Below are 12496 nucleotides of genomic sequence, written 5' to 3' on the forward strand. Positions count from 1 at the left end.
TGGCGCACTTAGATGCACTCCTAGAGGCAAAAATTAGGTCGTTAGTTAAAAGTTATGTACCCGTGAGAAGTAAAATGTCTCCAGTAGAAATGAAGATCATTTTAACCGATTAAAAGCCAGTATATCAAAGACAACGGAGACTTTCATATGAAGATAGGTGTTGGGTAGACGCCGAAATTGCGAAGTGGCTGGAAGAAGGCATCATCCAATCCAGCTCTTCGGAATATGCGTCACCTGTGGTTTTGGTATCGAAAAAAGACGGAAGTAAAAGACTTTGTTGCGATTACCGCCAGTTAAACGAAAAAATCTATAGAGACAATTTCCCTATGCCATTAATTGACGACGTTTTAGAGCGACTTCAGGGCGCCAAAGTCTTGCTCGACCTGTCAAATGGGTTCTTCCACGTGCCTATAGAGAAAGATTCCAGAAAATATACGTCGTTCGTGACCCATAGTGGTCAATACGAGTTCCTCTATGTCCCATTCGGAATTTCCAACTCACCCGCAGTCGTTTCACGGTATATAATGGCAGTATTACGCCCTCTAATACAATCAGGCGTGGTAGTCGGCGAAAGACGAAATGGAAGGCATGAAGAGCTTGGAACTCGTTCTGGAAGTTGCATCCGCAAGTGGTTTGAAGATAAAATGGGAAAAATGTCAGTTCTTGAAGAAAAAAGTTGAATTCTTAGGTTATGTGATAGAAAATAGCACAATTAAGCCATGTTTAGCAAAGACAAAGGCAGTAGAGGGTTTTCCGGTACCAACTTCAAAGAAAAGTCTTCAGCGCTTTTTAGGGTTAACGTCGTATTTCAGAAGGTTTTATAGCAAAGCCGCTGTCTGAGCTTCTCCACCAAGACAATAGGTTTCAGATGGGAGACGAGGAGCTAGCCGCATTCCAGCAACTTAAAGTAGCTTTGGTTACGGCCCAGTTTTAACTTTATATAACCCTAAAGCAGTCACTGAGGTCCACACAGATGCAAGTATGTACGGCTATGGCGCGGTTTTATTGCAAAGAGACGTCGACGTTAGAGAATTTCATCCTGTGCAATATATGAGCAGGAAAACTAAACCATTTAAGGAAACACTCCACTTGTATGAGTTGGAAGTTTTAGCAATAATTGAGGCACTAAAAAAATTGAGGATTTACCTGATAGGCATCAAATTTAAAATCGTAACCGACTGCAATGCTTTCACGATGACGTTAAAAAAGCGTGATGTACCGTTAAGAGTTTCACGCTGGGTTTTGTATTTGCAGGATTTTGATTACACAATCGAACACCCTAGCGGAACAAAAATGAGACATGTAGACGCGCTCAGTAGAATGTCGTGCTTGCTATTGGAGGATACATTAAGTCATCGGTTGAAGTTAGCTCAGATGGACGATGATTGGATTAAGGCAGAAGGTACTAGAAACAGGTCCTTACGAAGATTATTACCTATACAATGACATTTTATTCAAAGATCCAGTTAAGACGTTAGTGGTTATCCCATCGCAGATGGAGGACGAAATTATACGAACCGCGCATAACCAGGGACATTTTTCTAACAAAAAAACTCAAGAAGCAATCGAGAAACAGTATTACATGCCGCAGTTGTTTTGTTAGAACGTGCGTGGAATGTATTGTCTCGGAAGCGAAGGCGGGGAAAAAAGAGGGATTTCTGACTCCGATCAATAAGGAGGACCAACCATTGGGTACTTATCATGTAGACCACTTAGGGCCAATGGAAACGACAAACAAGCAATACAATTACCTATTTGTTGTAATCGATGCGTTCTCAAAGTTCACATGGCTTTATTCGACGAAGAACACGGGCGCAGAATCGGTGATCAACATACTAAAAGGGCGGTCGTCAGTTTTCGGCAATCCGAAACGTATTATTTCTGACAGGGGTACCGCGTTTACGTCAAATTCCTTCAGGGAATATTGCGTAAGCGAAGATATACAACTTTTAAACATAGCCACAGGTGTCCCTAGAGGTAACGGTCAAGTCGAGAGGATTCATAGAGTTATTTTGCCAATGCTAACTAAACTCTGCGTCGACGATCCATAGTCTTGGTACAAACATGTAGATAGAGTACAACGCGCTATAAATAAGACTCCTCCCAGAACCACAAAATTCTCACCCTTTAGAATCCTAACGGGATTAGAAATGAGGGTTGCGGATGTACCAGAACTTAGGGAAATGTTAGAAGAACTTAGAGTCGAAGAGATAGATAGTGAAAGTTATGAAGTCCAACAGACGGCAAAAGAGAACATAGAGAAGATTCAAAAAGAAAACAAGAGAAATTTTAACGCTAACGAAAAGGCCAACTGGTAGCCATCAAGCGTACCCAGTTCGGCGCCGGGTTAAAACTGAAACCAAAATACCTACTTAGGACCATATAGAGTTACCAAGAAATTGAATCACGGTAGATACGAAGTGGAGAAGGTAGGAGACCACGAGGGTCCAAGACTAGTACAACGGTAGCGGAGTACATGAAAGCATTCGACCCATCGTTCGAGGCGAACTAATCTCAGGATGGCCGGATGGCTCCCACAGTAAAGTAATTAAGACATTTTACAACACTGTATGTCATAAAGCGACTGCAGGCGGACAACGGACTAACAGCAGAAACATGAATAAATAAGATAAAATTCAAACAAGCAACAAAGGGATAACGGAACTTTTAAAATAGCGAATAGACAAATTTAAAAGTCGTAGTTTGCGCTTGAGGACAGTTCATATGAAGTTGAGTAGTGATTTAGTTAGATTATTTTTTACAGTTTTGCAGATTTTAGTCTCTCCTGGCAGGATCGCCATGTAGTGTGTTGATAGTAAAGTAGCGCTAATGCTCAGCGCAGACATCGGAAATCCCTTTATTCGTGAATACTTTCTATTTTATACAAAAGTTCTTAACGTATACATATATGCATTCTTACATTAATAATACAATACAAGAGGTGCATGCCTCAATAGTAAAAAAGCCTTATCAGCGAATTATTATATTGACCTACATATTGACAATATGGTTCCTACTTGAGCAACTTGGGTATGACGCATTAATGCATTAGGTGACTTAGTGAAAGCGAATGAACTTATGGTAGTTACCAGGGTCAATGAACGAGCGTTTGTAATGTTAAGCGTGTTTGAAATGCGGTGAATTCCACGCGATACTACACGGGGCTGCTGGAAGGTAGAGGAGGGGGGGGGGGCGCTAAGGCGTAGACTACGGGCCACCCTTGGGCGTGAACAGCAAGGAGTCACAAAAGATTTATAAAAGTTACGTGGACGTCGGGTTTTGGGATCAAGCCCAGAACAACCTGTCCGATGCAACCATCCCTTACACGAGACACACTGAACAGAGTATGACCGTCCTAAAAAGATTCTTTTCCGGCAGATGCAGCAAAACCATTTCTCAGGACCGGGGTCAGGAGACGGACCCAGATTGGATTCGATACATTCCCGGAGCAAGAGAATATGGAGCAGTCCCGCTGCTAGGAGCTGCTGGGAGGCCGACAATTTGTGGGAGGGACGTGACAAATTAAATGGGGTTACACTGAAATGACAGTCCTTGTTCGGGAAAAATCTCGAGTCGCTCCGGTACATAGAATCGAATGCCTTGGGAAGCGCTACTGGAAGGTAGTGGGGGCGCTAAGGCGTAGACTACGGGACGCCCTAGGGCGTGAACAGCAAGGAGCCACAAAAGATTTATAGAAGTTACGTGGACGTCTGGTTTTGGGATCTAGCCCAGAACAACCTGTCCTATTCAACCATCCCTTACACGAGATACACTGACAAGAGTATGACCGTCCTAAAAAGATTCTTTTCCGGCAGATGCAGCTAAACCATTTCTCATGACCGGGGTCAGGAGACGGACCCGGTTTGGTTTCGGTACCTTCCCGGAGCAAGAGCATATGGAGCAGTCCTGCTGCAAGGAGCTGCTGGGAGGACGACAATTTGTGGGAGGGACACAACAAATTAAATGGGGTTACACTGAAATGGCAGTCCTTTGTCGGGAAAAATCCCGAGTCGCTCCGGTACATAGAACCGACGGCCTTGGGAAGCGCAGCAGTCGCATTATCTTAGGCGATTTCAATGCCCATCACGATCTATGGCATTCAAACTTGCGGGCGGACAGTAGGGGTGAGATGTTGGCGGATCAAATAGAAGAAACGACGTTTTGCACAAAAAACGGAGACGCACCCACTCGTATGGTAGGAAGTTGTCACAGTTCGCCGGATATTTCAATCGTGAGCGCAGAACTCGTAAACTGCGTCAACTGGCAGCCGATGGTAACATTGGCATCTGACCACCTGCCTATACTTATTTCGCTCGAGCGTCCCGCCGACTTCATCGTCGCAGAAAAACCGCTGCAAGAACCAACTGCCTTGGGAAGCGAGGTTTAAGTTACTCCCGCACCGTGGCTAGGGAGGTCGATTATTAATCTAATTTAATCACCCCTCTCACACGTATCAATGTTTTTGCAGTGCTTAACGAAGAGGGTCGTGCATTTCAAAATTCGACCTGCATGTGCTTATATGAAGCACTTTAAAATGACTAGATGGTCTGAAGGGAATATTACGTAAAATTCCACCAAGCATAAATGGGCTATTTACCATCCCTCTAATAAGTTTTACTTAAAAATAACCCACCTGACATCTCCCTACGACTCCGTAATGTAGGGATTTGAATCAGTTTTAAACGGCCGGAGTAGGGGGGAAGAATCCTTGAAGGGCCCACGGTAAGTCCCTTAGCGCATAAATCAGGAATTGCTTCTGAGCCCACTCTAATTTGTCGCAGTGGTTCTGGTAACTAGGGTTCCAGATTATCAAAGCATATTCCAGTATTGGCCTCACCAAAGATATAAAGAGAGTTTTAGTAATATATGGATCATCGAATTCTTTAGACCACCGTTTGACGAACGCTTAAAAGTCAAAATGCCCTGAATTCGCAGAAGAGAACAGCAACCTCCACAAGGAGATGTGTGTCACCCCGACATACATAATGGTTTTCCTGCTTGCAAAGGTGCCACCAACCATCTTTTCAATTGCAATGTGGAACCAACGCCTCTGACGCTCCTTTCTATTTTATAACAATTCGTGAGTAGTCGCACCAATTTGATGGGGCGAAACAATGCAATCTCCTCGCACTCTCGCCTTTCTCTCACTTCCTTTTACACCTGCGGTTTCTTTGGGTTGCAACGTGGCATTCCTTATCGTACCAGTTTTCTTCCGTGATCGCCGGCAACTAATTTTTTTCTCGGTGACTACGAAGTGCTTTAAAGATATGCTCCCACTGCTCCTTCATTCCGTCTGGCTGACTTGTATTCTCAGAGAGCAGGTGTGAGAGTCGAGTTGCAAAATCACTGAAAGGCGGTTGCGATTACAGCCTTCGACGTCTAGCTTTCTTGTGTTTCTTGTTCCTCGCGTTTAGCCCCTTAGAGGCACGTCAGCGCGTGGCGACCAAACCTATCTCCCACCATGAATGCGACGCCAAAACTGCGCTTATTTGCATTGCCACTCACATGTCAAAACTTTTATTGATCTTCCCCGCTTGATTTGTCCATGGCAATTCTTGGATGGCGGTAATGTCGGCGTTTGCTCTCACACGTCGGAATCAACCAGCCATGCATGTGCTGAAATCCTATCAAGGCAACAGACATTCCAGGCGCATTCACTCAAATCATAGCCCTTTAAACCTTTGCAGGGGTTGTTTTCGTGTCCGAGGCCTTGCCTTCGTTTTTATTAGAGTATAGTTTTATGTGTCTCAACGAGGATAAGAGTATTACTTGCACGTTTATATAGCGAGCGGCTTGCTTAGGACAGTTACCCGTTTGCATCCGCACCACCAGAAAGCCTTTAAACCGATGATGACTGAGTGGCCTAGCTAGCTTGTCGTCTTATCACATTAGCTCATCACCAAACGAATGTTCAGTGTCTCCCCAGAGGATACTTAGCGACCGGAAATAGTGAGCTTATTAAATTTTTTGGAATAATCACTTCGGTATTTTTATATTAATTTGCAGCTTGTTATTGTTTATGCGGAAACCGCCCTATTGCTTTATGTATGAAAACATTTTTAAATTGCCTTTGGATGGTTTTCATACATTAAAGAAGGGGCGGACAAACATGCCAACCTAATATAAACGCACGCAAGTAATTTTCTGTCAAAAATGTCTCATGCACATATAACTTGTATGAGAGCAACCCAAATTGAATTTGCTGCTTGAAAACCTAACTCGATTTCCAATTTTTGTTCTGCGTGACATTTAGATGTGACGTTTGCACACATGCTTTACATTGTCGCAACGCATGCTTATTTGGGTTGGGGCAAAAAACGCCGGTTGTTTGCGTGCGCTAAAAAAACGCAGTGGGGTTTTATTAGGTTGGCATGAAACTAAGCACATTTGAACTGTGCTGTCAGCATTTATGTCCGGATTGATAGAACAGGGATGCCAATTTTCAATTCACGAAGAATTTTCTTTAAAAGTAATTTCTTAAAATTTAAACCTTTACCTGTTATTTAAATATGTGAACAAAAAGTGCATTCTATGCAACCTTAAATAAAGAACTCAACACCATGTTTAAAAGTGTGGGATAAATACGACATACTGTAACCAAACTTTTATATGATAATTGAAATAATTTTTGATTTACGTCGTCTTGGACGTAGCAATTGTGTTAGAAAGATATTTTGGGGAAAGATGTAGTTCCAACTTTTGTCGAGAGATATTTGGTTTGTATCATGATACAAATATTACAAGGTAAAACTGCTAAGAGGCGAATGACGTTTAAAAAATTGTTTAATTCTGACTGCTCTCACGTTTTTACTATTTTATTTTGATTTTGGTTTCATGACAAAAATAATAAATAAATATTTTTTACATAGATGTTATACAATTGAATATTTTTTACATCGTAATTTTTGATTTTCATATCGAACCGAGTTTTTTATCCATCTATGTAAATAATGGCGGGACCTCGCAGATAACAAAATAAATCAGTCTTTAAGGGTAATGGCCATAATGTTACCTACTGCCGAAGCCCCTTACAGTCTCGGCTTCAACACATGCATTTTCGATTGCATTCAAAGGAAAGAGTCACACCTGGCAGCACTTGGGGAAAAGATAAATAAATGCTGCAGACGACTATTGTGTTACCTGCCGCCAGCATCGGCCCCAAATCTACACAACCCCACTGAAGAAAAAAGCACTGTCCTGAGGGCCTGCTGGTAATGGCAAGTAAGTTGACTGCTGGTGGGCAAATCATAGTCAACTTCGAGGTCCTTGTGAAAAAAACAAGGATTGGGCAGCTATAAGCTTTAACATTTAAATAGTGTTGCACTGGCTACAATCGTCAAACTATTTCAGCCGGCACCGCATTTCCAATCCTTGAAAAATATTGGGAAACAACTAGCCAAAGTTACAACAAAACTTTAACACTATTTGCCATTAATTGTCATTAATCACACCAAGAAGGTTAAGGAAGCTCCAAAGGAAGGAATCCTTATTGTAAAAAATTCAAACAAAATTTGTGGTGATTATTAATATTTTAAGGGGAATCTGAAAAAGTCAAACTTTATATTATTTTTGTTTGTTTCCTTAGGTTTGGCATTTCCACAATGTTTCAGAGAAATTTTAGAATTTTTTAAAAGTAAACAAATCATTATGGCCTCCGAGAAGAGAGAATGGTTTTACCTTCTAACTATCATGGTTTGTATAAGTAATTTTATTAACTTTTCATAAAAGCTTTACGTGCTGCGGCTAATTTGCATATCCCACAAAACTTTCCAACAAAAAGAAAAAGCGTTCCATGGTGGAACGATAAGCTAACAACTCTGAGAAGTTTAAAAATGACACTCTGGCAAAAGTTTAAGAAATATCCTTCACAAGATAATCTGATTGCATACAAAAAAGCGAACTCTGATTTCCGGAGAGAAGTAAAGAGTAGCAAATCTAACAGCTTCGAAGAATTCACTAAAACTATAAATAAAGACGCATCGACTTCTTATATATGTCAAAGAATTAACGCTCTCTCGGGCAAGCTTAAAAAAATGGAAATCTTCTCTTATATTAAAGCAAATGACGAAATCTTGCCGGATCCCTATAGAACCTCAGATCATTTCGCAGAAGCCTGGTCCAACTATTCCGACAATTCAAATTTCTCAGATACGTACAAGCAAGAAAAATCTCAGATTCAATCAATCGAAGTAGCGAGAGCTTCCAACCGTCAAGCCATATTAATAGAAGATAAGATTTCGCAATCAGAGTTACTCTCAAACCTCAATAAAGTCAAAGGCAAAACCCCAGGTTCAGATAGAATTTCATACAAAATGTTAAAAGCTCTATCTCCCATCGGAAGACTCTGTCTACTTTCATTATACAATACTGTGTTTGAATCAGGAATAATTCCTCAATCTTGGAAAATTTCCACGGTCATCCCTATTCCAAAAAATAAATGTAATATCCAAGAAATAAAATCGTATCGTCCAATTTCCCTAATATCATGTCTATCCAAACTTATGGAGAAAATTATTGCCACGCGTTTAGCTTGGTTCTGCGAATCACGAAACCTCATTCTACCAAACCAAGTAGGATTCAACCGCGGTAGGGGATGCACAGACGCACTCCTACACATAGATTTTATTGCCTCCAAAGCTATCTCTTCACGAAACCACAACTCGATTCTCTCCATAGACTTTGAGAAAGCCTTTGACCATATAGGTCCACATATTATTCTGAACTGCCTGAAGGAATGGGGCGTAGGCCCTAAAATCTTTAAATATATAAAATCATTCCTATCAAATAGAAAGTGTAGAGTAAAAATCGGTAATATTTACTCAAACATCCATTCCCTGCACAATGGCATACCCCAAGGGTCACCACTCTCGGTAATCCTCTTTCAAATCGCTTTTAATGAAATAAGTAAGATAATATTAAAACATAAGCACATAGAACATTGCCTGTACGCAGATGACGTTTATATTATTAGTAAAAGACATTGCGATTTGGAAAACGACACCGCTTTAAAAAATGTGTTGAACGATATACTTGCATGGACCGACAGCTCCGGTGCAAGAATATCACTTGAAAAAACGAAGAAATTACATATATGTCGTAAACAAAAATGCAAAGCATCGCAGTCTATCCTTACTGTTAGTAACCATTGTATTGAAAATGTAAAAAATTTTAAGATCGTAGGTATAACATTCTCAAATAGATATTATTGGGTTGAACATTTTAATTTGTTGAAAAAATCATTAAGTAAAAAGCTAAATCTCATACAATACATTGCTCGAAAAAGTCATGTTCATATCAACACACTTATATACTTAACTAAAACCTTAATTTTAAGCAAAATCGATTACGGCTTATGGCTCTATGGCCATAGTGCAAAATCGGTATTAAACATAATTCGCACACAATATCATGCTGCCGCAAGAGCAAGTACTTATGCCATAAGAACCACCCCAGTATCAAACATCCTTGCTGAAGGTGGGTTTCCTAGTATTAAAGATAGAGTAACCGAATCGGAACGTAAACTATGCACAAAGTTACTTTTTCTCAACAACTCAGTTATCGATGGGCACATCAAAACTACTATGAAAAGCAAAAAAACACCCAGGATACAATCAGCCATCCATCGATCCTTACAATATGCCAAACAACTCGATATTAAGGAAGCAAGAAATTACATCACACGATGCCCTCCATGGAAAATCAACCCGAGATCATGCGATACGGAACTCTCTCGTTACAAAAAAGACACCACATCAGATACTATATACAAACAACTATTTCTCGAAAAATGATGCAATGCGAAACAAAATAATTGGCAGTTGATGTACACAGATGCTTCCAAAATGGGAAACGATAACATAGCTTATGCTGTGGTTAGCGACGAAGGAAATACCTTACTCAATAAACGTCTGGTCAGTTATTCCACAATATTTACCGCCGAAGCTTTAGCCATTTACAATGCCTCTTTAATTGCCCTGAAAACAAAAAATAAAGTACTAATATGTACAGATAGCCTGTCGGTCATAAAAGCGGTAGCAAATCCCTCAACATCCGCATGGCAAACAATAAACAAAGTTAAAAACTAATTGATAGAAAACAAAAATCGGCTAAAACTTTTGTGGATACCAGGACACTCTTCCATCAAAGGCAATGATCATGCCGATGCAGCAGCGAAATTCGCTTGCCAAGCCCCAATAGTTACGGATCCTACCATTGAAAAAATTGACTTTCGTAACCTAATCAAACAGTTGAACAAGAATACAACAATGAGCAACTGCTCGCAATACCAGCATAGACATTACAGAAATATCATGGCTAACTTCAATCCGCCTGCTTTCCCCTCCAATGTAAGCAAAAATAAAATAAAAACTTTTGTTAGACTTCGTGTTGGACATACACTTGCTACATACAAACACCTACTAAGTCACGAAAGCCCATCAACATGTACCAGATGCCAACAAACACTTTCATTTGATCATATAGTATATACCAGCTGCCCATCAATAGCAGGTATTAAAAGAAAACATTTTGGAAACGAACCTATGATACAAATATTGATAACACCTTCAGAAGACAACATTCAAAAAATCTTCGAATTCATCAATACTTTAAAAATCACCGTTTAGGACAGCAATAGTCATTATACATATGTAAAAGCATACTCACACAGATATATAAATAAAATTCTTACTTATTTTTATTCTCTCATACATACATAGGTTTGCACGCTATATAAACCCGCTGCACAACCAATTTTATCTTAAGTAGACAATTACTATTATAAATACGTAGAGCTGATAGCCTTGTAGCTTTGCTCAATAATAATGTTAATCTTTTAATTAATTGTAAGTTTAATAAAATAATAATAATAATAATCTTCGTGATACTTTTCTTTATATGTATATTTACCTCCATATTCATAAAAAATACACCATTTTTATAAATATTTTTAAAATGACATTTACAATTAAACTTCCAATTATAAGAACTCTACAAATCTATTTTATTTTTTAGGAATACGGGATTACTGTTAATGTGCGAGCACATAACTGGGCATATACTTTTCGGTTTCACCCGAACGAAGACTTGCATGCATCGATTCTATGCCTCTTCTTTGGCTACTGGTAATCAATGAAATTTTAGAAATATTTAGGGCAAAAGAAACCAGGGTAGTCGTAGAAGCACTGCTACAACAACAACAGGGTAGTCGCATACGCCGACGACTGATTCTGATAACAGGTTAATCCTGTCACCGATTAGCCAGCTCATGGATACGGCACTTTGCGGAATTTCGCTATGGGCAGTTAAGCTGGAAAGGGAACTTTGAGGTAAGATCAAAGAAAGCTATGCCAGCATAGTACACCTTCAAAAGAGCTATCGGCAGGAAAAATTAGAAAGTAACAAGCGGTGTAAAATAGGCGCATAATTTATAGCATTTTCTTTTCTGAAATAAATTGTTGCCTAAGTAAATGGTAAAGCCTTAATAGACTTACTCCTACCCCAGAAAAAGTTCAACATTTATAGTGCATACAAAGAACATTTCAACTCACCATATTCACTCATATCACAAATCACACAAGAAGATAGCGCATTGCGCATGTAAACATTAGATCAGCTCTTTTTTGGGCAATTCTTACGTCATTTTTCTTTAGCTCTTGTTTTTTTTTCTCTCTCAAACAGTCAACTGTGACGTAGATGCGCAGAACGAAGCAATTTTGAACTCGTGAATGCGCAATCTGGTAGGTGAGTATATGTGGAACTTAAGAGCGAATTGAGAGTTTCACAGAGTTGCACTGCCACACCGCCATTTTATACAGGGTAAAAGTGTAACGATTTTGCGTTGCAAGCAGGCAACAATTTTTCACAAAAGAACGAAATACCCCGTAAAGGCGTTGCCTGTTTTTTAGAATAGAACAACAACCCCTGCGCGGCGTATAAAAAGCGTAACACTTTAGGCAGAAAAGAAAACGCTATTAAAGTCTCTTTAAAACTAGATAAAGTTGTTAAAAATTGTGAGAAATATATAATATAACGCAAAAAGGTGACTTTAATCAGTGGACAATAACGTTCAGCAGTTTTATTAAACCAAGAGCTTTGAATCGCGTTTTTGTCGTTCATGTTGACAGTAAAATGGAAACAATGCAAAAAATTGCAAAAGCACAATACGTGAAGAAGTAACGAGATTTAGATGTGAAGGTGTTTGTGGTAAATATTACCATTTAACAACAAAATATTCTGGTTCGGATCAATACCGCGTTAATAAGCTTGAAGAATGTGAGATGCTGATTGTGTGCAATTCGTGCAGAATGTGGATGACATCCTAAAAGACATGCAATTGCTGGAAAAGCAAAATGGTCAACATCTAGCGGAGTATAGATACGAATTTGATAACGTGCTTAAAAAAATGAGCGTGAAATAAAACAAGCGCTGAAAGCGGTGGAAATTGCATTCAGTGAAAGAATTAAGGCTATGCAGAAAGCTCAGGAGTCGTGTGAAA

General features: G+C 39.6%; 1 protein-coding gene across 10 annotated transcripts in view; it reads left to right on the plus strand.

The window, feature by feature from the left end:
* Positions 1-12496, plus strand: part of Keap1 (kelch like ECH associated protein 1) — a 557804-nt gene that overhangs the window by 25328 nt on the left and 519980 nt on the right. For 6 of the 10 annotated variants that reach the window (XM_067760223.1, XM_067760217.1, XM_067760224.1 and 3 more), the window contains exon 1: positions 11712-11742. The exons of 2 other annotated variants lie outside the window; for them this stretch is intronic. In XM_067760223.1, coding sequence (XP_067616324.1) covers positions 11727-11742 — 16 coding nt within the window. In that variant the 5' untranslated portion in view covers positions 11712-11726. Of the gene's footprint in view, positions 1-11013; positions 11328-11711; positions 11743-12496 lie in introns of those variants that run through there. 2 more of the 10 variants (XM_067760218.1, XM_067760219.1) reach the window with 1 other exon arrangement.

The sequence above is a fragment of the Eurosta solidaginis genome, chromosome 1 (genome assembly GCF_040869045.1).
Source record: "Eurosta solidaginis isolate ZX-2024a chromosome 1, ASM4086904v1, whole genome shotgun sequence".
NCBI classification, from domain to species: Eukaryota; Metazoa; Arthropoda; class Insecta; order Diptera; family Tephritidae; genus Eurosta; species Eurosta solidaginis.